This window comes from Leptodactylus fuscus, chromosome 8 (assembly GCF_031893055.1).
Source record: "Leptodactylus fuscus isolate aLepFus1 chromosome 8, aLepFus1.hap2, whole genome shotgun sequence".
In the NCBI taxonomy this organism is placed as follows: domain Eukaryota; kingdom Metazoa; phylum Chordata; class Amphibia; order Anura; family Leptodactylidae; genus Leptodactylus; species Leptodactylus fuscus.
Window position 1 is genome coordinate 88940844 of NC_134272.1, and position 26109 is coordinate 88966952.

Consider the following 26109-nt stretch of genomic DNA (forward strand, 5'->3'; position numbering starts at 1 on the left):
AGTCTCTTTAGTATTGTCATAGGGAAAGATTAATGGATTGCACTACTACTATTCCCTGCATGATCCAAGTGTGCACCTCCTCCTAAATCAGGTGAGTCTACACCAGCCCACACCTTGCATAGATTTCAGGTATCTCTAAATGGAAAACCGAAAACAGATGTGAACCGGGCCTCAGATGGAAAAAAAAAAAAAAAAGTTATAATTTTTGTGCAAAAACAAAAAAAACACAAAAATTGTGACCTTTTTGGATGGATTAGGTGGACATTCTGCGAGGGAATCGTAAAAACAGCAAGGGGTGCCATACCAACTATGGAACAGCAATATGTAGACACGGAAGTATTTTTTGGACATATTTGTCGCTCTTCTTGCAAGTGGGAAAGACCCAATAGGAAAACCTCTCAGATTATTTGGATAGCGAGATCTGTCCCTAAATCCACCACAGATTATAAAAATATCAGCTGCTTATGCAACATTTTCTGTCCCTGTGATGTCATCATAACATGTTTGGCTTCTGGTTCCTTCTGATAAGGGGTCACAGGGCGTGGACCAATGTCAGACAGCAGAACGAAGAAGATTCTCCAGACCGCCGCTGATACAAGCACGACCCATGTGTCAGATATACTGTGCATGAGCCAACTATCACAGCCCCCCAGCAGATGAGATTAACGATGGCGGGGTATTAACCCTAGTTATGCTGCATTTACCAGTCATTTCCAGTTTATGATATGCTTTTATCCTTCTGTCTTGTTCCTGTATTACAGTTCAGCTCCGTTAAATGTGGTTGAACTGCAGTTCCACATGCAACCTTTAGACACGTGTGGCGCTGTTTTTTCCAAACAAACAGCCAATTAATTTTATGCCACTCCTTTAAAGAAGATAGAAGTGTATAATACTAAATCAACCCAAATAGCAGCCAGCATGTGCCAGATGTAGTATTGGTAGGGGCCCGATTCTTGGTACCTTTGTTATCCACCGTGCACGGTGGGCAGGTATTCAGGGTCCGACGTCATCTTCAGCCCTGCCTCCTCTTCCAGCGATGTCCTCGGGTCCCGTCTTCCTCCGGTGCTCGCGAACTTCCATTGGTAAAAAAATGGTGCGGGTGCATGCACAGTAGCATAATTTTGCTGATAGAGCCCCTTTAAGGATCTGTTTGGATGAGGTTGCAGGCTGGCACACACTATATATTACGTTTGCAAGTATGAAAAAACCTGCAAACCTTGGAAGAGGCTGCAGTGCTTGCATGCGTGTCACAACTCCTCCTACAGCTGGTCAGCAGGGGTGCCGAGACTCAGACCCCCTCAGTCTAATATTGATGACCTAAGGATAGGGTTGTGTGAGGTTGGGAAATCAATCATCACAAAAAAAGTAGCTCATGATCTTTGGAAAATAAGACCTATAAGTTATGCCACAGAACTGGAGAATTGGGTAAATAATGACCAATTTTTTTTCCCGAAATTGTTTTTAAAAAATTCTCCAACAAATACAAACCTTTATGTTTTCCGCAACTGATTACAGTTTCATTATATTTTATTTATTTTATTATAGGTGACTATGGCGCTGAGAGTCTGGTAAATACGGCTGACATCTGGTGTGAACCGGGCCTTATAATGGTAAAAAACTCTATTTAACCTTTTCTAAGGCGGTACTCACCTCTGCATTGGAGGATAACGTTCCTCGTAAAAACAAAGACACCACAACGGACACAAAGGGACAATGTAATAAGTCACCGGGATCAGTCGGGTGATGGTGGGACCCCTCCAGTTGCCCTCACAGTATAATGCTCCCCTTCAGCTGCCCTCACAGTATAATGCTCCCCTTCAGCTGCCCCCACAGTATAATGTCCCCCTCCAGTGACAAATCCTGGGTACTGAGAACCACCGACCTACCATTTTTCCAGATTAGGGGATGATGTATGAGTTAATGTCTTCGCAGCCATCTTGGTTGTCGCCCAACTTACTTGACAGATAGCGGTCGAGCTCTGAGCGGCGGAGCAGCAGGTTACACCATTGATCACGTCCGCCGTGACCCAGCTCGATACTTGGCTTGTACCAGGACATGAACGTGGTCGATACCAGACACTTCTTATCTCTCTGATTTGTGATTTTTCAATATCTGACAGCGACGCCGTATAACTGCTGGGTAGCGAAATATGAAGCCTTGCGCTATATTATACATATATTATAATCCTGAATGTGACAGATATCAATGATTTACACCCCCCGCCCCTCCTGAGACGTATAGTGAACGGTGTGGGTGGGTTATTAAACAGCCTAAAGCTAAGGCCCCACCTACTGAAACGCAGCTATAAAACACTGCACATAAAACACATTGTGTTTTTTTTTTCATTGAGTTTTAACTTTTTCTCTGCATTTTTATTCCCCCTATTAAATATATCGGGAGAAGCGTTCGCGATTCTGCGGCGAAAATGAACCTGCTGCGTTTTTAGGCCTTAACCTAAAACTTCCATTATCTTTGTTACCCATAGCAACCAATCACAGAAGAGCTTTCATTTCTAATGTTGCCCTTGGAAAATGAAAGCCGCGCTGTGATTGGCTGCTGTGGGCAGTCACAGTTTAATAAAGCTGCCCTAAATCTCGCAGGCCCGATTACAATAAAAGAGGTGTCCGCCATGTTATCAAGGCTTAAATGTTCGGTAAAATACATCAAGGGTAAATTTATGTCGCCCACGGTCATCTATTGTCCCTACTGTTGGCGGCTTTGGGCAGGCGTGATGGCGTGATGTCACTACGTCGTGTCTATGGCTCCCAAGATGGCAGCAGCAGAGACGGGGGCTGGATAAGTTGAATTTATTACATTTGCTCATTGCATAGAGTTTATTTTTGTTCATCAACATGAAGTTTGTATTTTAATAATTTAATGAATTAAAAGTTACGTTTTATTCAGAAGAAGGTGAATGCTGGATTTTTTTTACGCGCCTTTGCTCTTGGATCCATGTTTTCCAGCCGTGGAAACTTTATATCCGTGCATTGCCATCTTCAGGAACGTGAGTTGCGACATTGAATGATATACGCACAAGTTAGACCACATTTCCCTCCCCGTTTTTCTTATGCATATTGCTAATTTATTTCATACCCCTGCCGAGCGGGACAGCAGCCAGAATGCAGGGCGCCCGGGATCTATGTGCACAATAGTTGTGAACACAACAGTAACCCATTGCAACAGTCAAGGATATGTACGATGGAGGACACGCTAACATTTCTAATCTGGTTACAGACAGCAAGCAGAGTTCCTGAAAACAATGAGGAATGGCTGCATAATGTATAATAGATGGATGCAGGATTCACTTTCCTATGAGTGCACAGCAGGGATATAGACATCAGGATGGGTATCTGCTCTCTCAGTGCCTGCTCATGGTGACAGGGGTGACAGTGATTGATCACATTGTGCGGCTTAGTGAGAAGCTGAGTCACTGTCCACAAAGACATCTGCTGAGTCACAGCTACTAACAGGGCGGGCGCAGGGACCCAGAGGAGCGCTCTGCCGGCTGCAGGAGAACATGCGCCCTGCCACACACTGAGACAGGCAATGAGAGACAGGCTGACAGGCACTGGATCCTGAGAGACAGGCGACCCCGGCTACCTGCACAGAGACACTGAAGGCTGCAGCATGTAAATAGTGAGACTGCTAGAGACAGATCCAGCTGAGAGACTGCTGCATGTAAATAGACAGACATCTAAAGACAGACCCAGCTCAGAGACTGCTGCATGTAAACAAGGAGACAGCTAGAGACAGACCCAGCTCAGACACTTCTGCAGGTAAATAGAGACAGCTAGAGACAGACCCAGCTCAGAGACTGCTGCATGTAAACAAGGAGACAGCTAGAGACAGATCCAGCTGAGAGACTGCTGCATGTAAACAAGGAGACAGCTAGAGACAGACCCAGCTCAGACACTTCTGCAGGTAAATAGAGACAGCTAGAGACAGACCCAGCTCAGAGAGTGCTGCATGTAAACAAGGAGACAGCTAGAGACAGACCCAGCTCAGAGACTTCTGCAGGTAAATAGAGACAGCTAGAGACAGACCCAGCTCAGAGAGTGCATGCAGAGAGCTTGATATTGCCAGAGACATAGACTGTCTAAAGAAGGTAGGAACTGACCGGCACACACTGAGAGACTGTCTTCAATACAAAGAGAGGGACTCGCTAATATATAACCAGCCGGAGAGGCTGCAGGAAGAAGAGACATCTAACAGAAAAGGTGAGTGACAAGGACACAATGTGGATTATTCCACAACTTGAGTCTCTTAAAGGCACCGCACAGAGTCGTGATCCTGGAATTGTGTATTCTGGATACTTTGGGATATATGTATCGGTGTGTTGCTAAGTTACAGGTTGCTAATGTTGCATATATGTCAGAACCTGTAGTACACGTATGTAATAGTGCATGGAATGGCTGTAACGTATCCCGTGTGTACGGAGACGTGTGACCTGCAGTAAATTACACGTATGAAGTAATATTACAGTCTTCCGCATCTCTAACCTCACCTTGTTCTTGACATGTTTTCTGAGTTGTGTGACAAGTTCTTATATAGTTTCTCAACTGTCTTTAAATTCGTTGCAGACACTTGAAATATAAGAAACTAAAACTTCTTACAGTTGATGGTTTGTTACAGTTGTATTCAGTCTACACAATTTTAACAATCCCCTATAGGTTAACATTAGCGACAGTAACACACAAAATCACACAGGGTCTACCACAATCGTACAAGCGAGAAACCTATAGTAAGTTACATCACAACAGCGCAGGGGCTGGAGAAGGAACAGATAACAGATAAACCAGGATGATACAGCGCGAAGATCGCCATGCGTATTGTACTTGGTGATGCCATGTAGAAAAAGCATCTTATAAAACTTCCTTAAGGCCAGGGGCCCAACTTGGCGTGAACGCCATCTACACATTGCAGAAAAATAGTTGCGTTTTTGGAAATCTCAGCATGTCAGATAGCCATATGGAAACGTTGGCGGTTTCCCTATACGTATAATGAAAGCAGATAGTCCACAATGGAAAAGCGATGCAGGAAAAACTAGAAAACGCAGTTGCAGCAGCTTTGGGGTCACGATGCGGTTCCATTCACTTACATTAGTGAAGCAGTCACAGGGCAACACAATGATCTTACATGACTGGACTCCTAGGCAAATTCCCTGTCTTGGTAACATCGTAGAGATAAGCGAACACTGTTCGGATCAGCCAATCCGAACAGCACGCTCCCATAGAAATGAATGGAAACACCTGGCACGCAGACTTTGCCAGCGGCCGGCCGCTTCCATGCATTTCTATGGGAGCGTGCTGTTCGGAACGGCTGTTCCGAACAGTGTTCGCTCATCTCTAGTGACATGCACAGGAGTCCATGTAGCCGGGTGTGATTATATGGCATGGATGACGGCTTTGTGCCGCTCGTGTCTTCACTAATGTCAGTGAGCATGGGCCGCAAAATGGACAGGAATAGGACTTGTCCTGAGTTTTGCCCCATACACAGGACCATGAAAATACACAGTTGTGTGTCTGGGGCCCTAGAAATGAATGTGTCATGAAGAACACCGCTAACCTTGGCCTACCGGAGAAGATGCGGTCTTGTTACCGGAGAAGATGCGGTCTTGTTACCAGAGTCCATAGTTAATTTTTCCATTGCAGAACATGAAAGCTGGACTCTGGTTGCGTAGATGAGGCCTAGTGTAAATTTAGTAAAATACTAGGCCTCATTTATCCAAACGGTCTAATAGTAAGACTGTCTTTGTTGCTCGAAGCAACCAGGCCTGGCTCTGCTCCATAAAAATGAAACTGAGCCTTCATTGGTTTGCTGTGGTAACAAAACCGGCCTGTTGATCTTCTGCACAATATCTGGACTCGAATATGTCAATCATCATATTTTTTTGGATACCGTATTGGAGAGATTTAATTGCAGTAATTATATTTTTATTTTTTTAGGGATTTGACCCCTACTGGAAGAATGGCGGCACTAGGAAGTTACTGTGAACACAATGGCAGTGTGTCCCAGGCATGGCTGGACCATGGTCTGTCTCCCTGTTTTTACTTCACTTTGGTCCCTTCTGTTCTTCTCAGCTTCTCCTTCCTTCTGGGGACCCTGCAATCCGTCTTTTACGCCAAGAATAGCCGAACAATGGAGCCTAAGTATGTGCCCAAGTCCCGCCTGTACCGCCTGCAGCTGGTGCTGTCCATTGTACTGATAGTCCAGGCCCTGGGAGGGCTCATCTGGCAGGCTGCGGGCACCGAGGTCCTGTATGGATATATGATTGTACATGGCTGCCTGTCGGCAGGGGCTTGGGGCTTCAGCATTTGGCTGCTTCATTTGGAGCGTACAAGGGCTCTTGAGCGAGAGCGCAGTAGGGGCCACGGAGTCGTGCTCCTCCTGTTCTGGGCCCTGGCCTTTGCTGCAGAGAACTTAGCATTTATATCATGGATGAGTCCGCACTGGTGGTGGACATCGATGGAGAATGTGTCACAGAAGGTAAGCCCTGCCGGTTCTATCTGTTCTACATACTGATCGATAGGTATTGGTAATAGTGTTGATTTGAACAGTATTCGAAACATAGGAATGAATAGGAGCGGGCGAACAGCAAGGGGTTAATTGCCAGCGCCAGCCGCACCCATTCATTCCTATGGAGTGAGGTATTCAAAACTAGAGTTTCGAATACTATTCGCTCATCTCCAATTGGTAATAATAGGCAGTCCATTCATGTGAACGGAGCATGCATTGTCACATGTAAACACTGCACACAAAAATATCAGAATACAACTTTTTTTTCCCATCGGGCTGTCATGCTACATTTACTTGCAGAGCTGTCGTGTGCTGAGTATTCCGGGCTACACTATGGTGCTAGTTACACAACTGTCACCTGCGTTTTCTGCGGTGCAGCAGAGACATCCAAAGGATCTGAATAGAGCCTAATATTGATTTGCAATTGATCCTTGTAAATTTCACTCCTGTCACTGAGTCTGAAGTGCAACCATCTGAAGTTGTCGTCTAGCCAAGACCTAAGGGTGCAGCCACGCACCGACTTAAGTGACAGCTCAGTATCAGCCGCAGTCCGTAAGAACTCAATTCAATGCCAGTCTTCATAACCCTTGCACTGGTGGAGGGTGCGCACAGGCCTCCTAATATATCAGGCGCACCCCCCGCCGGATCGTGTACCTGTAATGAAATCTACTCCATAGGCATAGAATTCAGGGATTGTTTCACATTTCAGAAAAGTGATGAGGAAGACATAAAAGAGAAAAAAGTTGCATGTTTTTGTGCAAAGATTTGTAACTTTCATGCTTTGTACCCCATAAAACTGACATAGGATGTGCAGCGTTTTTCTTGTAAATCATGTGACAACCATGTGCGCAATTCTCATGTGACAAAATATCACTTTCTAGAAATACAAGGTGTGTAACTGCAGCTGAAATCTACAATGTCTATTTGTCCTCACCTTTACTACATGACTCCAGTAATATCCAGGGCTGGATGGGTGATCACTTACAGAAGTCCCAGAATACTATGTAACTATATATATCACACAGCCGGATATGTTCAGATTCAGTAGAAAACTATAACTTGGCTCTTAAGGTTGTGGTTGTGCCACCAAAGTTATGGCCGATTTATAACCTCCCCCGTGTAAATGGAACTACAATATGGCTGGGAGATTAATCAAAAAATAACCGAACCTGAACGTTTACCGATGTGATTTTGTATGCATCGTTTATTTCGGTTCATTTATTAAAATATTTGCAAATTTGTGATTTTTATTTAGGCCTAACCCGGCTCTAAGCGACAATGATGTGCAAGTAATGGATAGATCATATCTCTGGCGGCAGAATCCATCTATTTAAACATATAGGAGAAACTTTTATTTGACTTTTTCAATGGCTTTTGTGATAAGATATCACACTGCAGCAAGTTATCAGATTCAGGATTCCCATATCTGTATACTCTATTGCAGTCCTGTATACTCCATTGCAGTCTTCCTGTACAGATATATTGTAGAAGTGTTTTTAGAATTATTGAGGCTCAGACATGTTTAGATTAATTTTCAGTGTTCATCATATTAAATTGTAATCTGACATCTTTACAGGTGCAGTTTGGCCTGTGGACTCTTAGATACGTCTGTACTTTGTTCCTGTTCATGCTGGGATTTTTAGCCCCTGGGAGGCCGCGCAAGCCGTATATTATCCTTATCAATGAAGATGAAAGAGATATCGAGAATACCCAGGTGAGCAAGAGGAGATAAAACACAGGGAGCTGTAAAAGTGAAGATGAAGTAAATTTTTATGATTTAAAGAGCAAAGCCCAAGAATATAACTATTATAGTATTATGTGCACGAATACGGCTCCTATATATAAGAATATAACTACTATACTACTGCTCCTATGTACAAGAATATAACTAATATAATACTGCTCATATGTACAAGAATATAACTACTATAATACTGCTCCTATGTACAAGAATATAACTAATATAATACTGCTCATATGTACAAGAATATAACTATAAATAGATAAGAAAAATAAGCATATAGCTCACCACCTCCAGTTAGCTTGATAAGTCCTTATAATTCCTGGGTGCACGATCCTGGCCTCTGACTAAGGCACTTTGTAAGAAACCAAACCACAACACAAACACGCATATATCAATGATTGCGTGTATCTTTTATGCCTGTTATGGGCCCTACAAAAACCTGTCCTTACCACACAACTGAGAGCAATAAACAAACAACAAGGTAAGTATGACATCTGGTGTCCAAATGTTGTAGCATCAATACACATGATATAATGTTAAAATTCCACAATTTTATTAAACAACAATATACAAAATACAAAAACAATATGGACAATGTCAGGATGAAGAAATACAGATACAAAAAGCTGGGTATTGCAAAGTGCCAGCTAGGAAGCTGGTCCCTGGAAGTACTACTTAGTTATTAAAACATAATACAAGATATGTGTAGCCAGTATATAGTCTCACCTGAGACATACTGATTGTACAAACACGATTCACATGTGTGGCGTTATCTTAAAACCATATTGATGCAAGTGCATACAGTAATAAAGAATGCCAATACTCTATTATATACAATCCCATAAATGGATGTCCATTATGGTTGAAAAAACGTTATAAATGCAATATAGCATAGTACACATACATGTCCTATTATAAAGTTTTTTGGCAAATTAGCACTTACCCATAATAGGGTCACTAAAGTAGACTAGCAGGGGCTAGCACCGCAATGCCCGAACCCCGACGCGCGTTTCGGCGCAATGCCTTCGTCAGGAGGTGGCATTTATGATTTAAAGAGCAAAGCCCAAGAATATAACTATTATAGTATTATGTGCACGAATACGGCTCCTATATATAAGAATATAACTACTATACTACTGCTCCTATGTACAAGAATATAACTAATATAATACTGCTCATATGTACAAGAATATAACTATAAATAGATAAGAAAAATAAGCATATAGCTCACCACCTCCAGTTAGCTTGATAAGTCCTTATAATTCCTGGGTGCACGATCCTGGCCTCTGACTAAGGCACTTTGTAGTTGAAGCATATAGAAAAGGATAGTAGGATCCGCTCGACCAGGTAAGTTAAAAAATAACTTTTAATCCGACATGGTTAAAAAACACACAAAAGAAAATAGATGTGAAATGACAAAAAAGAAGAAAAATGGTGATTAAAACCACATTCTGATAGCTCTAGCTAGAAGCTAGAATTTTTTTTAACAGTTTTGGATTTGTTTTTAAGGGGTCAAAATGTAACTAAAACCATATAAATTTGGTATCCCCGGAATCATAACGAAACACAGAATACAGGGGACATGTCATTTTGGTTGCACACTGAACGCCGTAAAACCAAAGTCCGTAAGAAAGTCGCAGAAATGCATTTTTTCTTCAAATCCACCCCATTCTGAATTTTTTCCCTGCTTCCCAGTACATTATATAGAATAATTAATGGTGGCATCATGAAGAAAAATTTGTCCCGCAAAAATTAAGACCTCATATAGCTCTGGGAGCGGAGAAATAAAAAAGTTATGGAGTTTAGAAGGAGGGGAGTCAAAAACGAAAATCAAAAAATGCCATCGGCGGGAAAGGGTTAACTTCAAATACCTCTGTCCCAAAGTCACTATGTAAAGTTTCTCAGAACACCGTATATATAGCAGCTCAAATACAAAGTAACTGCAACACAAAAGTCTCCCGTATTCTCTGAATTACAGCAAAAACAAGATACAAAGTTACATTTCATATCCCATACCTTATACACAGTACCAAAACCTTACCCGCGCCTGTATATACCCACTGCTACAATCACCGCAGACGAAGTTGCGGGTACCAGCTAGTAACTACTATAATACTGCCCCCTATGTACAAGAATATAACTACTATAATACTACTCCTATATACAAGAATATACCTACTATAATACTGTTCCTATGTACAAGAATATAACTACTATAATACTACTCCTATGTACAAGAATATAACTACTATAATACTACTCCTATGTACAAGAATATAACTACTATAATACTACCTCCTATGTACAAGAATATAACTACTATAATACTACTCCTATGTACAAGAATATAACTACTATAATACTACCTCCTATGTACAAGAATATAACTACTATAATACTACTCCTATGTACAAGAATATAACTACTATAATACTACCTCCTATGTACAAGAATATAACTACTATAATACTACCTCCTATGTACAAGAATATAACTACTATAATACTGCTCCTATGTACAAGACTATAACTACTATAATACTACTCCTATGTACAAGAATATAACTACTATAATACTACTCCTATGTACAAGAATATAACTACTATAATACTACTCCTATGTACAAGAATATAACTACTATAATACTACTCCTATGTACAAGAATATAACTACTATAATACTACTCCTATGTACAAGAATATAACTACTATAATATTCCCAATTGTTTAGCCATTTTGGATGTATTTTGGTCTCTTGGGTGATGGTATCAGGTCAGTTATGTGACCTCTGTGATATAGACGTTCCGGTATATATAATACACAGTAGTATTTGCCCATAGACCTCTGTATAACCTCATGCTCGGCCTGCTGGGGATTATGATGATTATTGCAGTGTCCTCCCTGGTTGGGGCTCCGCTGGGGTAGTGCGGTAGTTTTGATACTTCTGTGTTCAGCCGGACATGGTGAGTGTTTCAGCGTTTATATGAAGTCGTTTCCAAAGGGCCAATAGAAGTGGTTTTAGTGACTGGTGATAGATGTAGCAGAGCTGTCTTTGTCTCTCAGGTAGAGCTGGTTTTGCTGGGAGTTGTGGTTCTCCTACACAAAGCACCGCAGGCTACAAATCCTTGTCATTGTTCACTGACTAATCTGCTGATGATTCTCTTTTTTCAGCCTCTCCTGAGAAACCCCAATGAGTCCACGTGGCAGGGATTCTGGAAGAAGGTCCGTCTCCTGGTACCGTACATGTGGCCTCGAGGGAATGTTCTGCTGCAGCTTCTAGTTCTCCTCTGTATGGGACTGATGGGCATCGAACGAGCCATCAATGTCTTTGTTCCCATATACTATAAAACTATAGGTGAGGCTGATGAGGGATCTCTGCTTTACTCCTTAGTAACACATTTTAACCCTTTAACTTTTACTCTTTTAAGACTTTTTTTTTTTTTTCGTATTTGCCATCTCCAGCTTCGAAAAATCTTCAGTTTTTCTGTTGACTATACTTTTATTTATTTATTTATTTATTTTTAATACATTTTCTTTACTTTTTTATTGCCCCACAAGGGGATTATAACACTGGTTCAAACTAGCGTTCGGCACTCTGTATTAGGTTTCCGTCTTCTGCCGACAGAAGACAGAAACCTGTCATGCCGAGTCCGGCCGTGAGCACCGGTGAGCATTTTGAGCTCTCCGCGGCGAAACCGTTTTTTTAAATCCAGACACAGAGTACTGGATGACCGATCTCCTGTACAATATACTGCCATATGTCTATATTGTAGTATATAGTACATTATTGACTGTGTATTAGGCCAAGTCCTATTAGTTATCTGTACATGGCTGCTTGATGCCTGTTTAATGGCAATTCTTTGCCACCCCTCAATCTCACCTAGTGGGAGACAATGGGTTGAAAGAAAGGGCACCCCCGCCTTTATAATTCTGACTTCATTATGTAATTCTGTTCATTTTATCTCTTTAAACAGTGGACCAGCTGACGGAGGGGTCTACCTGGCACGCCCTGGCGCTCACTGTCTGCGTGTATGTTCTACTCAAGCTACTTCAAGGTGGAGGGGCAGGTAATGTCTGATACCTCTGGTCTGCTATACAGGTTCTACTTGCATAGGTACAGTTATATACAAGGGGGTTGGAGTAGCAATTATTGTTCTTAAGGAGGGTCCTGCACTTGTAGTATAAGTTCCCAGAGACAACTGAGTGGTGCCATAAAGTTTAAAGTACAGAACAACAGTAATACATTGTAACAGCCATACTGTCATGTATAATTGTAGAGAAGCTGATGAGATGCACGTACATTGAAACAGCTGTCCTTGGCTGAGAGACTGTATCTCGTACAATCCCAATATCATTGCAAACAAAGGCCTCTGAGAAGGTCGGCATGATGTTAAAGGGAGCGCCCTCTATAGGTTTGTTTGACTGAGACTCTGTCTTCCTTATTACATCATGGAAGATAGACTTGCACATTCTCAGTCAGCGCCCTCTATTGGTGTGCACACTTGAGGCACTGACATCCTAATTACATCATGGAAGTCAGATTTGTATATTCTTCCCATGTAGAGAAACAGTGATACATTGTAAAAGTTATACTATGAAGTACAATTGTAGAGAAGCTGATACATTGTAACAGCCACACTGTCATGTATAATTGTAGAGAAGCTGATACATTGTAACAGCCACACTGTCATGTATAATTGTAGAGAAGCTGATACATTGTAACAGCCACACTGTCATGTATAATTGTAGAGAAGCAGTGATACATTGTAACAGTTACACAGTCTTGTGATTACATGAAGCACATTAGCCAAACGCAGATCAATGTCAGGATCTTTGCCTCCCATATAAGCCATGTTTAACCCCTCGCCTTGTCCTAGGAGGGGTCCGCTCAGCTATTGTAGTTTTATCAGAGTCTGGGGTCTGGAGAACTTCCAAGCTGAACACCAAAGTAAAGATAATGTCTTGTTAGCATTTATTTACATCATTTATTATTTCTTAGGAAACCAGACATTACCCCAAATGAATTAGGACTCCGATCCCTAAACCTGATCAAACCCCTCAGCAGATTCCTAACCTCATTCAGACCCCAGATGCAGTTCCTAAAATGAATTCCGACCTCAAACTAGGCCTAAAATGAATTCTGACCTCAGACCAGATCCTAAAATGAATTCAGCTCATAGACTATACCCTAATCAGACCCCTAAAATGTTTTCACACACCCAGGACCTCGGTTGCATTGGGTAGACCTAAGATCTTTTTTACAACCCACTAGCTATGTAACTATGTCCAGACAACAATAAGAGGTATACACTTACCCATCCAGGGTCCTCTTCACTGATATGCTTTGGGGTAGATCCTGCCCTGCGTCGATGCATCCAGGATGGCAGGTCTGAGGATTCTTGCAGATCTGGGGCCCCGGACAGTTGGAATCTCTGGTCCACTCTGGATCCATGGTCCTTACCCCTGCTATAATCCTCCCCCACCTCTGCTGCAGCGCCTGGTGCACCCTTCACATACCTGTGTCTAAAGATTCCCATGTCCTTCTTTTTTTATTTTTCTAAACTTTCCTTCCACCCTCTTTTTTTTTTAAGGTGCGACTGGCTTTGTCAGTAACTTGCGCACCTTCCTATGGATCCGAGTGCAGCAGTTTACAAACCGCGAGGTGCAGATCCGCCTGTTCGCCCACCTGCACGCCCTCTCTCTGCGCTGGCATCTTGGCCGTAAGACAGGGGAAGTGCTACGCAGTGTAGACAGAGGAACCAGCAGCATCAACAGTCTCTTGAGGTGAGGACTTTGGGAGACTGGTGCATGGTGCCATAGGTCAGGGTGCTGGAGCCCGTATATGTGACCGGTGTGTTTGTCTCTTACAGTTACATTGTATTCAGTATCCTTCCAACCATCGCGGATATTATCATCGGCATCATCTATTTCACATCTTCCTTCAACGCCTGGTTTGGACTGATCATCTTCATCTGTATGACTTTATACCTGAGTAAGCATTTGGAGAGAGAAAAATTTTACAAAATGGGGTCCCTGAGTCAGAAATCTTATACAATAAGGTTAGAAATCTTCAAGGGGTTGACCCTGAGCGTCTTGGATTCCAAAACCTTAGGCTATAAGGGCTTAGAATCCCAGTTCCAGAAATCTTAGGCAGTAGCGGCCAAGAATCTTAGAATCCTATATCTTAGGGGATAGAGTTTGAGACTCTTAGGCCTAGGAGTCTTAGGTAGGAGGGTCTTGGCGTTTGAGGTTCTTACTCTTCTCATTCTTGGTTTTCAGCCCTGACCATCATCATCACTGAATGGAGGACTAAATACCGCCGGGACATGAACACCCGGGACAACGAGGCCAAATCTCGGGCTGTGGATTCATTGCTGAACTTTGAAACGGTGAGTCCTCTCTGCTGCGCCATCTGATTCTTTTACGGCTCTTCCCATTGAGAACACGTTCACATTGGTTAATCTGGGTGTGCATGTGAATGGTAGGTCGGGAGGAATAGCTATGGCCGTCTTTAGAATCGCTTCACGTTGTTACCTATTGTCTTCTTTGCCAGGTGAAGTATTACAATGCCGAGTCTTACGAAGTGAGCCGATTCAACGATGCCATAGTGAAGTATCAGGTAAGACCGAGCCCTTATTCCTTATACAGTAACATGTAAGGCAGTGTTCACATTCACTCCACAACGGTCCTGTTATTCTCTCCCTGGCAGGTGTCAGAGTGGAAGGTGAATGCTACGCTGGCCTTCCTAAACCAGACCCAGAACCTGATCATCGGGCTCGGGCTCCTGGCCGGCTCTCTGCTCTGCGCCTACTTTGTCACAGAGAACAAGTTCAAAGTAAGTGGACGTCCGATTTATCAGATTTGTCCGAGTTCTGGTTGATTCTGTACAGATGGGTTTTGCTGACATCTCCATCTTGGATTTACAGGTCGGGGACTATGTCTTGTTTGGGACCTACATTATCCAGCTCTATACTCCTCTTAACTGGTTCGGCACCTACTACAGGTAAGAGGGGTGACAAGTGTGAGAACTTACCATAGGGGACTGAGCTGCAGTATAAAGCATGGGGGAAGGGACTGAGCTGCAGTGTAAAGCATGGGGGAAGGGACTGAGCTGCAGTGTAAAGCATGGGGGAAGGGACTGAGCTGCAGTGTAAAGCATGGGGGAAGGGACTGAGCTGCAGTGTAAAGCATGGGGGAAGGGACTGAGCTGCAGTGTAAAGCATGGGGGAAGGGACTGAGCTGCAGTGTAAAGCATGGGGGAAGGGACTGAGCTGCAGGGTAAAGCATGGGGAAGGGACTGAGCTGCAGGGTAAAGCATGGGGGAAGAGACTGAGCTGCAGGGTAAAGCATGGGGGAAGGGACTGGGCTGCAGTGTAAAGCATGGGGGAAAGGACTGAGCTGCAGTATAAAGCATGGGGGAAAAGAACTGAGCTGCAGGGTAAAGCATGGGGGAAGGGACTGAGCTGCAGTGTAAAGCATGGGGGAAGGGACTAAGCTGCAGTATAAAACATAGGGGAAGGGACTGAGCTGCAGTGTAAAGCATGTAGGAACGGACTGGGCTGCCGTCTGAGCCTCTGATGAGACAGGAGATGAAGTCACTTTAATTGAACATGAGCTTTACCTAAGTTATTGAATTCTGCATTTCGTATATTTCAATAGGATGATTCAGAATTCCTTCATTGACATGGAAAACATGTTTGAACTCTTCAGTGAAGACCAGGAGGTGAGCGCAGCGACCAGCAAGACCAGAATCACTCTGCTGTCTATATAACGTGTAGCTGGATTTTCTTGTCCCTCTGGTTTTGGTCACATCTGTGTTATAGTTTGCATTGACCCCTTAAAGGGAGTGTGTTGTCAGACCCCAGCCCTGCAGATAGATAGGTTACTGTCACCAGAACCAGCATATCACCCCAGCCCTGCAGATAGATAGGTTACTGTCACCAGAACCAGCATATCACCCCAGCCCTGCAGATAGATAGGTTACTGTCACCAGTACCAGCATATCACCCCAGCCCTGCAGATAGATAGGTTACTGTCACCAGTACCAGCATATCACCCCAGCCCTGCAGATAGATAGGTTACTGTCACCAGAACAGTATATCACCCCAGCCCTGCAGATAGATAGGTTAGTGTCACCAGAACCAGTATATCACCCCAGCCCTGCAGATAGATAGGTTAGTGTCACCAGACCCAGCATATCACCCCAGCCCTGCAGATAGATAGGTTACTGTCACCAGAACCAGCATATCACCCCAGCCCTGCAGATAGATAGGTTAGTGTCACCAGAACCAGCATATCACCCCAGCCCTGCAGATAGATAGGTTACTGTCACCAGACCAGTATATCACCCCAGCACTGCAGATAGATAGGTTAGTGTCACCAGTACCAGCATATCACCCCAGTCCTGCAGATAGATAGGTTACTGTCACCAGACCCAGCATATCACCCCAGTCCTGCAGATAGATAGGTTACTGTCACCAGTACCAGCATATCACCCCAGCCCTGCAGATAGATAGGTTACTGTCACCAGACCCAGCATATCACCCCAGTCCTGCAGATAGATAGGTTACTGTCACCAGAACCAGCATATCACCCCAGCCCTGCAGATAGATAGGTTAGTGTCACCAGTACCAGCATATCACCCCAGCCCTGCAGATAGATAGGTTACTGTCACCAGACCCAGCATATCACCCCAGTCCTGCAGATAGATAGGTTACTGTCACCAGAACCAGCATATCACCCCAGCCCTGCAGATAGATAGGTTAGTGTCACCAGTACCAGCATATCACCCCAGCCCTGCAGATAGATAGGTTACTGTCACCAGACCCAGCATATCACCCCAGTCCTGCAGATAGATAGGTTACTGTCACCAGAACCAGCATATCACCCCAGCCCTGCAGATAGATAGGTTACTGTCACCAGAACCAGCATATCACCCCAGCCCTGCAGATAGATAGGTTACTGTCACCAGAACCAGCATATCACCCCAGCTCTGCAGATAGATAGGTTACTGTCACCAGAACCAGCATATCACCCCAGCCTTGCAGATAGATAGGTTACTGTCACCAGAACCAGCATATCACCCCAGCCCTGCAGATAGATAGGTTACTGTCACCAGAACCAGCATATCACCCCAGCCCTGCAGATAGATAGGTTACTGTCACCAGAACCAGCATATCACCCCAGCCCTGCAGATAGATAGGTTACTGTCACCAGACCCAGCATATCACCCCAGCCCTGCAGATAGATAGGTTACTGTCACCAGAACCAGCATATCACCCCAGCCCTGCAGATAGATAGGTTACTGTCACCAGAACCAGCATATCACCCCAGCCCTGCAGATAGATAGGTTACTGTCACCAGACCCAGCATATCACCCCAGCCCTGCAGATAGATAGGTTAGTGTCACCAGAACCAGCATATCACCCCAGCCCTGCAGATAGATAGGTTACTGTCACCAGAACCACCATATCACCCCAGTCCTGCAGATAGATAGGTTACTGTCACCAGAACCAGCATATCACCCCAGCCCTGCAGATAGATAGGTTACTGTCACCAAAACCAGCATATCACCCCAGCCCTACAGATAGATAGGTTACTGTCACCAGAACCAGCATATCACCCCAGTCCTGCAGATAGATAGGTTACTGTCACCAAAACCAGCATATCACCCCAGCCCTACAGATAGATAGGTTACTGTCACCAGAACCAGCATATCACCCCAGCCCTACAGATAGATAGGTTAGTATCATCTCAGCCCTGCAGATAGATAGGTTATGGTCACCAAAACCAGAATATCACCTGATCCTCGAGATTGGTCACTAATCTCAGATCTGTGAGGTCCAACAACTCTCAACAGCTGATACACAGAGAATAGAGTAGGAAGCAGACAGCACCATTCTCTGTGTAGTGGCTAAGAAGTGTCACTGCAGATCTCCTCCCATTTAAGTGATTGAGAACCGATGTGCAGTACCAAGTCTGACCACTACACAGAGAACAGCACTGTCTGCTTCCTGCTCCATTTTCTGTGTATCAGCTGATGAGAACAGATGATCAGTGCAGCCTCCAGGTGTTAGACCCCGACAGATCTGATATTAGTGACTTCTCTTTAGGATATGTAACTTTTCTTAATAAGTTCAATGTGTAATTCCGTACACAGTGAGCGCCCCCTAGTGGTAGCTGTGGGAAAACAGACTTTCACTGTTTTACTCTTTGTCTGTGCAGGGGATTTAGAGCTTCTGTTTTGGTGTTTGATCAACACACAGAATTTTGTTACCTATTTACATCAGATTGGAAACCGAATGTTTTTTCCTCTTCCTGATCATCTTCCTCTGTTTGCAGGTGAAGGATTTGGTGAATGCCCCCGCGCTGAGATTCCGCTCTGGAAAGATTGAGTTTGAGAATGTGCATTTCAGCTACACAGACGGGTACGAGGGTCATTTGGCCGCAGGTCTCTTGTATCTGCAGTTAATATACAGTAGAGTTCCTGGAATCTGTAAATCTCTGTATAGTGGAAACTGCTTTCCGATCCTGGACAATCCTATTGCTTATTCTCAGGACAGTCGATAAGAGTCTGATCTCTTGGGGTACAACCGCTGGGCCCAGCACTGATCAGAAGAACTGGGGACTGAAAGTCAGGACTGTAATCTCCAGGATCCTCTTCAGCCCCATGGAAGTGAATGCAGTGCCGATAGCCCAATCCCCGATCACTCTTGAACTGTAGGACTGGGTGGTCGCACCCCCAGCGATCAGACACTTAAAGGGGTGGTGCCATAAAATGCACATCCCTAATCCAAACTACAATGTAGAAGTGTCCTTAATGGCACAACCCCTTTAAGTCTGGATTGGGAAACTAATAATGACAGTCTGCTGTGTCCGAAGCAAGGTCTTGATGGACAGCCATAGCCTGTGACCCGCCAGCATGTGTTATTGGCTTGCTTCTTATCTCTTTATTATATCAAGTGTTCATCAGCTTAGGGGGCGCTATTGCATCCAGATTATGCCTTAAGCATTTCTTACAAATGAATCAGTTCTAGGGATTGATTTTCCTCTAAATCACACCGTAAAGCAAAATTTACAGGAGCAAATGAAGAGGCGTTCTCCTGAAATAGCGCCACTCAGTGGCAAGCTTCTGAAATGACAGCATTCAAATAAATGAGGCTGAGCTGCAGTACCACTAGCAGCCCGAGCAGAAGGGTGGTGCTGTGTCTAATGCAAAAGTGGACCCTTATAATCTCAAGCAAGCTCAAACTGTACATGTAAGGACATCGGCACACAAATACGTGCAGGTGCCAGATCCGTGGTAAAATGGCACATGGATGATATTTGTGTGCCACCTGTGCCCCCACGCAAACCTTCGTTTGGTAAATGGATAGGAATAGGAGCTGTCCTGAGTTTTGACCCATATACAGACCCATAATAATATACTGCGTGTATATGAGGCCATAGAACATAATGGGTCAGTGTGCTGTGAACGTGTGTGTGTGCACAGGGGCTTAATGCAGAATAATCCAGAGACTCCGTTCCGATTGTCCATCTGACGCACTTACCGCACTTCCTTCTATAATATTGTATCATTATTACATGGTCTCCTTTTCTTTCTTGAAGGAGGGAGATTCTCCGCGATATCTCGTTCACTGTGATGCCGGGGCAGACGGTCGCACTGGTGAGTTGTAGACTTTTCCCTGAGGGTCTATTTTATTGCATGGGTCTGGATAGCAATAGTCATGTACACAAACCATCCTGATCCTGTTTTCCGTATGTCGGACATGATAAGTATGTGAAACCATTGTCGCTCAGATTAACATAATGACCAGCATTCCTACACTGTAGAACTGAAACAGCGACACCCTCGTCTTTGTGGCTGTATTTGGTATTGCAGCTTTGCTCTGTGTCTGTCACACCAGACATGGCCATACATGCTTGGACTGGTGTGCTTTCTTCTCAGGGTGATACCCCCATCTATGGAAGGACCATCCTAAGGTTATGCCCTCAGTATAAAATCCCAGAAGATCCGTTTAATTTTAATGTCCCCTCTACTACTGTCTGTAAGGGGGCGTTCACACTAGCGTCGGTGTCCGATGCTAATGTCCGTGCAAAATCTTGCGTGGGCATTAGCATTGGACACTAGCTGTGTCTGTTACATTTTGCATTGATTTAAATGTGACACCATGCATTGTCCTTTATTGTCCAAGCCTGTCCTCAAGTGTCCGTTCACAAAGATGTCCGATACATGTAGGGTTTCTTGTAGTCTGCAATCATGGAAACACACAGGTCTACTTAGCTCTACAATCTCCCAGTGTGTAGATTGTGAGCCCTATATGGGACAGTGTCTGTCCATGTCTGTAAAGCGCTGCGGAATATGATGGCGCTATATAAGTAAGCATAGTAATAATACACACAACGGAAGGAGATTTTTAATCAAGGTAATTTACAAACTTGCTTTTATTTTGTGTGCAATAGAGAAAAACATTGTAACAATGCAGGAAAATACTGAGAACTATGTATTAAAAAAATGTGAAGATTGGCGCTTAACCCTCACATGTTGTATCGCTAGGTGGGACCTTCTGGCTCTGGAAAAAGCACCATCATACGACTGCTTTTCCGTTTCTATGATGTCAGAGGTGGCAGCGTCCGAATAGACGGGCAAGACATCTCCACAGTGAGTCTATCAGTCTGTACTTGTATCTATCTATCTATCTATCTATCTATCTATCTATCTATCTATCTATCTATCTCCTATCTATCTATCTATCTATCATCTATCTATCTATCTATCTATCTATCTATCTATCTATCTATCATCTCCTATCTATCTATCTATCTATCTATCTATCTATCTATCTATCTATCCATCTCCTATCTATCTATCTATCTATCTATCTATCTCCTATCTATCTATCTATCTATCTATCTATCTATCTATCTATCCATCTCCTATCTATCTATCTATCTATCTATCTATCTATCCATCTCCTATCTATCTATCTATCTATCTATCTATCTATCTATCTATCTATCTATCCATCTCCTATCTATCTATCTATCTATCTATCTATCTATCTATCTATCTATCCATCTCCTATCTATCTATCTATCTATCTATCTATCTATCTCCTATCTATCTATCTATCTATCTATCTATCTATCTATCTATCCATCTCCTATCTATCTATCTATCTATCTATCTATCTATCTATCTATCTATCCATCTCCTATCTATCTATCTATCTATCTATCTATCTATCTATCCATCTATCTATCTATCTATCTATCTATCTATCTATCTATCTATGTCCTATCTATCTATCTATCTATCTATCTATGTCCTATCTATCTATCTATCTATCTATCTATCTATCCATCTCCTATCTATCTATCTATCTATCTATCTATCTATCTCCTATCTATCTATCTATCTATCTATCTATCTATCTATCTATCTATCTCCTATCTATCTATCTATCTATCTATCTCCTATCTATCTATCTATCTATCTATCTATCTATCTATCTATCTCCTATCTATCTATCTATCTATCTATCTATCTATCTATCTATCCATCTCCTATCTATCTATCTATCTATCTATCTATCCATCTCCTATCTATCTATCTATCTATCTATCTATCTATCTATCTATCTCCTATCTATCTATCTATCTATCTATCTATCCATCTCCTATCTATCTATCTATCTATCTATCTATCTATCTCCTATCTATCTATCTATCTATCTATCTATCTATCTATCTATCTATGTCCTATCTATCTATCTATCTATCTATCTATCTATCTATCTATCTCCTATCTATCTGTCTCCTATCTATCTATCTATCTATCTCCTATCTATCTATCTATCTATCTATCTATCTATCTATCTATCTATCTATCTATCTATCTATCTCCTATCTATCTGTCTCCTATCTATCTATCTATCTCCTATCTATCTATCTATCTATCTATCTATCTATCTATCTATCTATCTATCTATCTGTCTCCTATCTATCTATCTGTCTCCTATCTATCTATCTATCTATCTATCTCATATCTATATGTCTATTTATCTCATATGTACCTATTAGGTCTTGCAGGCATCCCTGCGCTCCCATATTGGTGTAGTACCCCAGGACACTGTATTATTTAATGACACGATACGTAACAACATCCGCTACGGTCGAGTCACTGCTACAGATGAGGAGGTGGAGCAGGCAGCGATGGCGGCTGATATCCACGAGCGGATCCTTACTTTCCGTGATGGTGAGTTGTTGATTATAGAAAATACTCAGCGGACAGTAATATCATAAAATGGTCATAAACAATTTAATGGGGAGATGAGCGGCTCACAGACTTCTTAAGTTACTTATCTCCTGTCCAATATCTATTTCCTTTGTGGAGGAGTTGTTCCCAGGACAACACGGCAATCTCCCAGATTCTCTATAAAATGAGAAGAGAACAAGGAGGAGATAAGCATCTTAGAAGTATGGGAGCCGCTTATCACACCATTACAGGTTGAAATGATAAATTTATTCGGGAGTGGGGTCTTCTTGCTGTCCAGCCATTCAGACCAGATATTATACCAGTGTGCTGTATATTGTCTCTAGCTGGGCTGTATATTGTATCTGTGGGCTGTATATTGTATCTGGCTGGGCTGTATATTGTATCTGTGGGCTGTATATTGTATCTGTGGGCTGTATATTGTATCTAGCTGGGCTGTATATTGTATCTGTGGGCTGTATACTGTATCTAGCTGGGCTGTATATTGTATCTGCGTGCTGTATATTGTATCTGGCTGGGCTGCATATTATATCTGTGGGCTGTATATTGTATCTAGCTGGGCTGTATATTGTATCTGTGTGCTGTATATTGTCTCTAGCTGGGCTGTATATTGTCTCTAGCTGGGCTGTATATTGTATCTGTGGGCTGTATATTGTATCTGCGTGCTGTATATTGTATCTGGCTGGGCTGTATATTGTATCTGTGGGCTGTATATTGTATCTGTGTGCTGTATATTGTATCTGGCTGGGTTGTATATTGTATCTGCGGGCTGTATATTGTATCTGTGGGCTCTATACTGTAGCTGGGCTGTATATTGTATCTCTGGGCTTTACATTGCATCTGGATTGGCTGTATATTGTAACTATGAGATGTATATTGTATCTGTGGGCTTTATATTGCATCTAGATGGGCTGTATATTGTAACTACGAGATGTATATTGTATCTCTGGGCTTTATATTGCATCTAGATGGGCTGTATATTGTATCTCTTGGCTATATATTGTATCTGTGGGCTGTATATTGTATCTGTGGGCTGCATATTGTATTTAGATGGGCTATATCTTGTATCTGTGGGCTGTATATTGTAACTATGAGATGTATATTGTATCTCTGGGCTTTATATTGCATCTAGATGGGCTGTATATTGTATCTCTTGGCTATATATTGTATCTGTGGGCTGTATATTGTATCTGTGGGCTGCATTTTGTATTTAGATGGGCTATATCTTGTATCTGTGGGCTGTATATTGTAACTATGAGATGTATATTGTATCTCTGGGCTTTATATTGCATCTAGATGGGCTGTATATTGTATCTGTGGGCTGTATATTGTATCTCTGGGCTGTATATTGTATCTGTGGGCTGTATATTGTATCTCTGGGCTGTATATTGTATCTGTGGGCTGTATATTGTATCTGTGGGCTGTATATTGTATCTGTGGGCTGTATATTGTATCTGTGGGCTGTATCTAGTTATATACCTGCTATCATCATACGCACTACCAAATCTTTCCACATTTGCAGGTTATGAAACACAAGTCGGGGAACGAGGTCTAAAACTGAGCGGTGGAGAAAAGCAGCGAGTTGCCATTGCACGTACCATACTAAAGGCGCCACAGATCGTCCTGCTAGATGAGGTAACCCTAAATGGATTAGACCACGTCTGCGGTTTTGAGGAATTGTTTGCGGAGCGATTCCCTGATACACTCTTATTCTGGGAATCGCTTCCTTTACTAGCGGGTATTGGGGGCCTCTTGTTGGTAACCACTCCAATAATGACGTCATACTCTGGAATTGCTATTTATGCGATTCTCTACAAACTATAGGTTACTGTCAGGCGGCGTTTCCATGAAGTTTTTCATCTACATTTGGCCTATAGAATATATACTGGACACTGATTTCTCTGTCTTCTCTTCCTAGGCCACCTCCGCCCTGGACACAGAAACGGAGAGGAATATCCAAGCTTCTTTAGCCAAGGTCTGCGCAAACCGCACCACGATTGTGGTCGCCCATAGGTAAGGGGGCGTCCGTTTTTCCATTCTAAATGCAGAATTCCTGCTCCTTTAAAAAAATAATAATAATCCAGAGAGTATTAAAATTTTGATATTTCTAATTTTTCTAATCTGGATTGCAGACTCTCCACCGTCATCAGCGCAGACCAGATCCTTGTCCTGAAGGAAGGGCAGATCGTGGAAAGAGGAAGGTGAGTGCGCTCAGTCATGTCATCAGGGCAGAAATAAAAAATATGAGGCAACTTTGCAACTCGTCTTGAATAGGAATCTCCTACCGTTTTGAGTATACAGCTTCTGTGCAGATCTATGTGCCTTCATGGTTACGGGCTACAAACAAACCCTGTATGTGGTTTTCATCCTTTCAGCTGCTACCTATGAATTGCTTAACGCCAGACTACACACAAGATTTGTTTGTAGTCTGTTATGGCAATTTATAGCTTTATGTACAAAACGCTGGGTGGTTTTTTTATTTTTTGTTTTTTCAAGACTATTTACAAAGTTTCTTTGGGGTATATTAGATACATTGGAGCAGAAAAACATAGTTGCAAAAGTCTACACACCCCTCTCAGACGGCAACCCTCATGCCAGGAATTCCCTTGGTGTATACATAGGCTTCTACTATATTTGGCTTCCCGTCTAGCAACGTGCATGGTGGATACAGTACTTTACTGTATAGAAAAGACCCCCACCAAGCCTGAGAATTGGGTTCCATGTTCCCCCTCCTGATGGAACAGGGATTGCCGCAGCTAGCTAAGCACTCCCATAGGAATGAATGGGGCGGCAGGGCGCACACTCGGCATGGGATTCCATCAGAACAAGGGATATCGGATTCCATTCTCTGAATTGCTGTGGACACGTTATCGATAGGGGGTAACTTCTAAACTTGGTACAACTCCTTTAAATTTTTAATGATGACTGTCCACAATTTCTAAAAATTTCAATACACTGGTTGGTGTCTGGAGGAAACCAGAGCTTCATTGTCCGTCTCCTTCCTTTCTAGGCATGACGAGTTGCTCGCCAAGGGAGGCGTCTATGCAGGAATGTGGCAGAAACAGCAGAGCGGCAACGAGTCGTCGTCTGACTCCGAGTCTGAGAGAAAAGACCGTGCATCCGAAAAACTACAGCAGCCAAAACCAGCGCTGAGGAAACCTCACTGACCGCAGAGCAGGGACGTCCGTGCCCCCCGGGCAGGGCTGCAGCCATGGACAGCGCCGGCGGCTGCTCCTGAATAGTTCTCCCTCCTCAGCATTCTAGGCGGATTAAATCCTGCAATGACCTAATGGTCTGCAATAAGGGGAGGGGGCACAACATGGCCCCCCAGGAACAAAGCTTCCACAAGCACAATGTCAATGGGGGATTTTCCCAAATTAATTTTTGCTGTGCCATGTGTGAAGGGACACGCAACCTAAAGTCTATTTTCTGTATGTTACACAGTTGAATGTGATCTATTGTCCGCTGTTATCAGCCACTTGAGGCTGGCGGTAATGTCCTTCATGGGATAACTGACAGGCACTGTGGAAACCTCCCGGCCGCCATAATCACTACTAGATCTGCCGTTCTGACAA

General features: G+C 43.1%; 1 protein-coding gene across 1 annotated transcript; it reads left to right on the forward strand.

Moving 5' to 3' along the window:
• Window positions 1–3538: 3538 nt before the first annotated feature.
• Window positions 3539–26109, forward strand: ABCB6 (ATP binding cassette subfamily B member 6 (LAN blood group)). The gene is made up of 20 exons (XM_075284607.1): window positions 3539–4217; window positions 5946–6486; window positions 8093–8230; window positions 11431–11614; window positions 12234–12326; window positions 13851–14043; window positions 14130–14251; window positions 14539–14648; window positions 14813–14878; window positions 14969–15094; window positions 15186–15262; window positions 15919–15982; window positions 18601–18686; window positions 19867–19924; window positions 20816–20920; window positions 22342–22516; window positions 24057–24169; window positions 24453–24547; window positions 24667–24735; window positions 25545–26109. The coding sequence occupies exons 2-20, from the start codon at window positions 5968–5970 to the stop codon at window positions 25699–25701; spliced, it is 2550 nt and encodes an 849-aa protein (XP_075140708.1). The 5' UTR covers window positions 3539–4217; window positions 5946–5967; the 3' UTR covers window positions 25702–26109.

Excerpts from the sequence above, each read along its gene's own strand:
- ABCB6 (XM_075284607.1), top strand. The coding sequence starts at position 5,968 with ATGGCGGCACTAGGAAGTTACTGTGAACACAATGGCAGTGTGTCCCAG. Across the intron at positions 18,687-19,866 it reads CATTTCAGCTACACAGACGG|GAGGGAGATTCTCCGCGATA; the intron begins GTACGAGGGTCA and ends TCTTTCTTGAAG. Across the intron at positions 24,548-24,666 it reads ACGATTGTGGTCGCCCATAG|ACTCTCCACCGTCATCAGCG; the intron begins GTAAGGGGGCGT and ends TCTGGATTGCAG.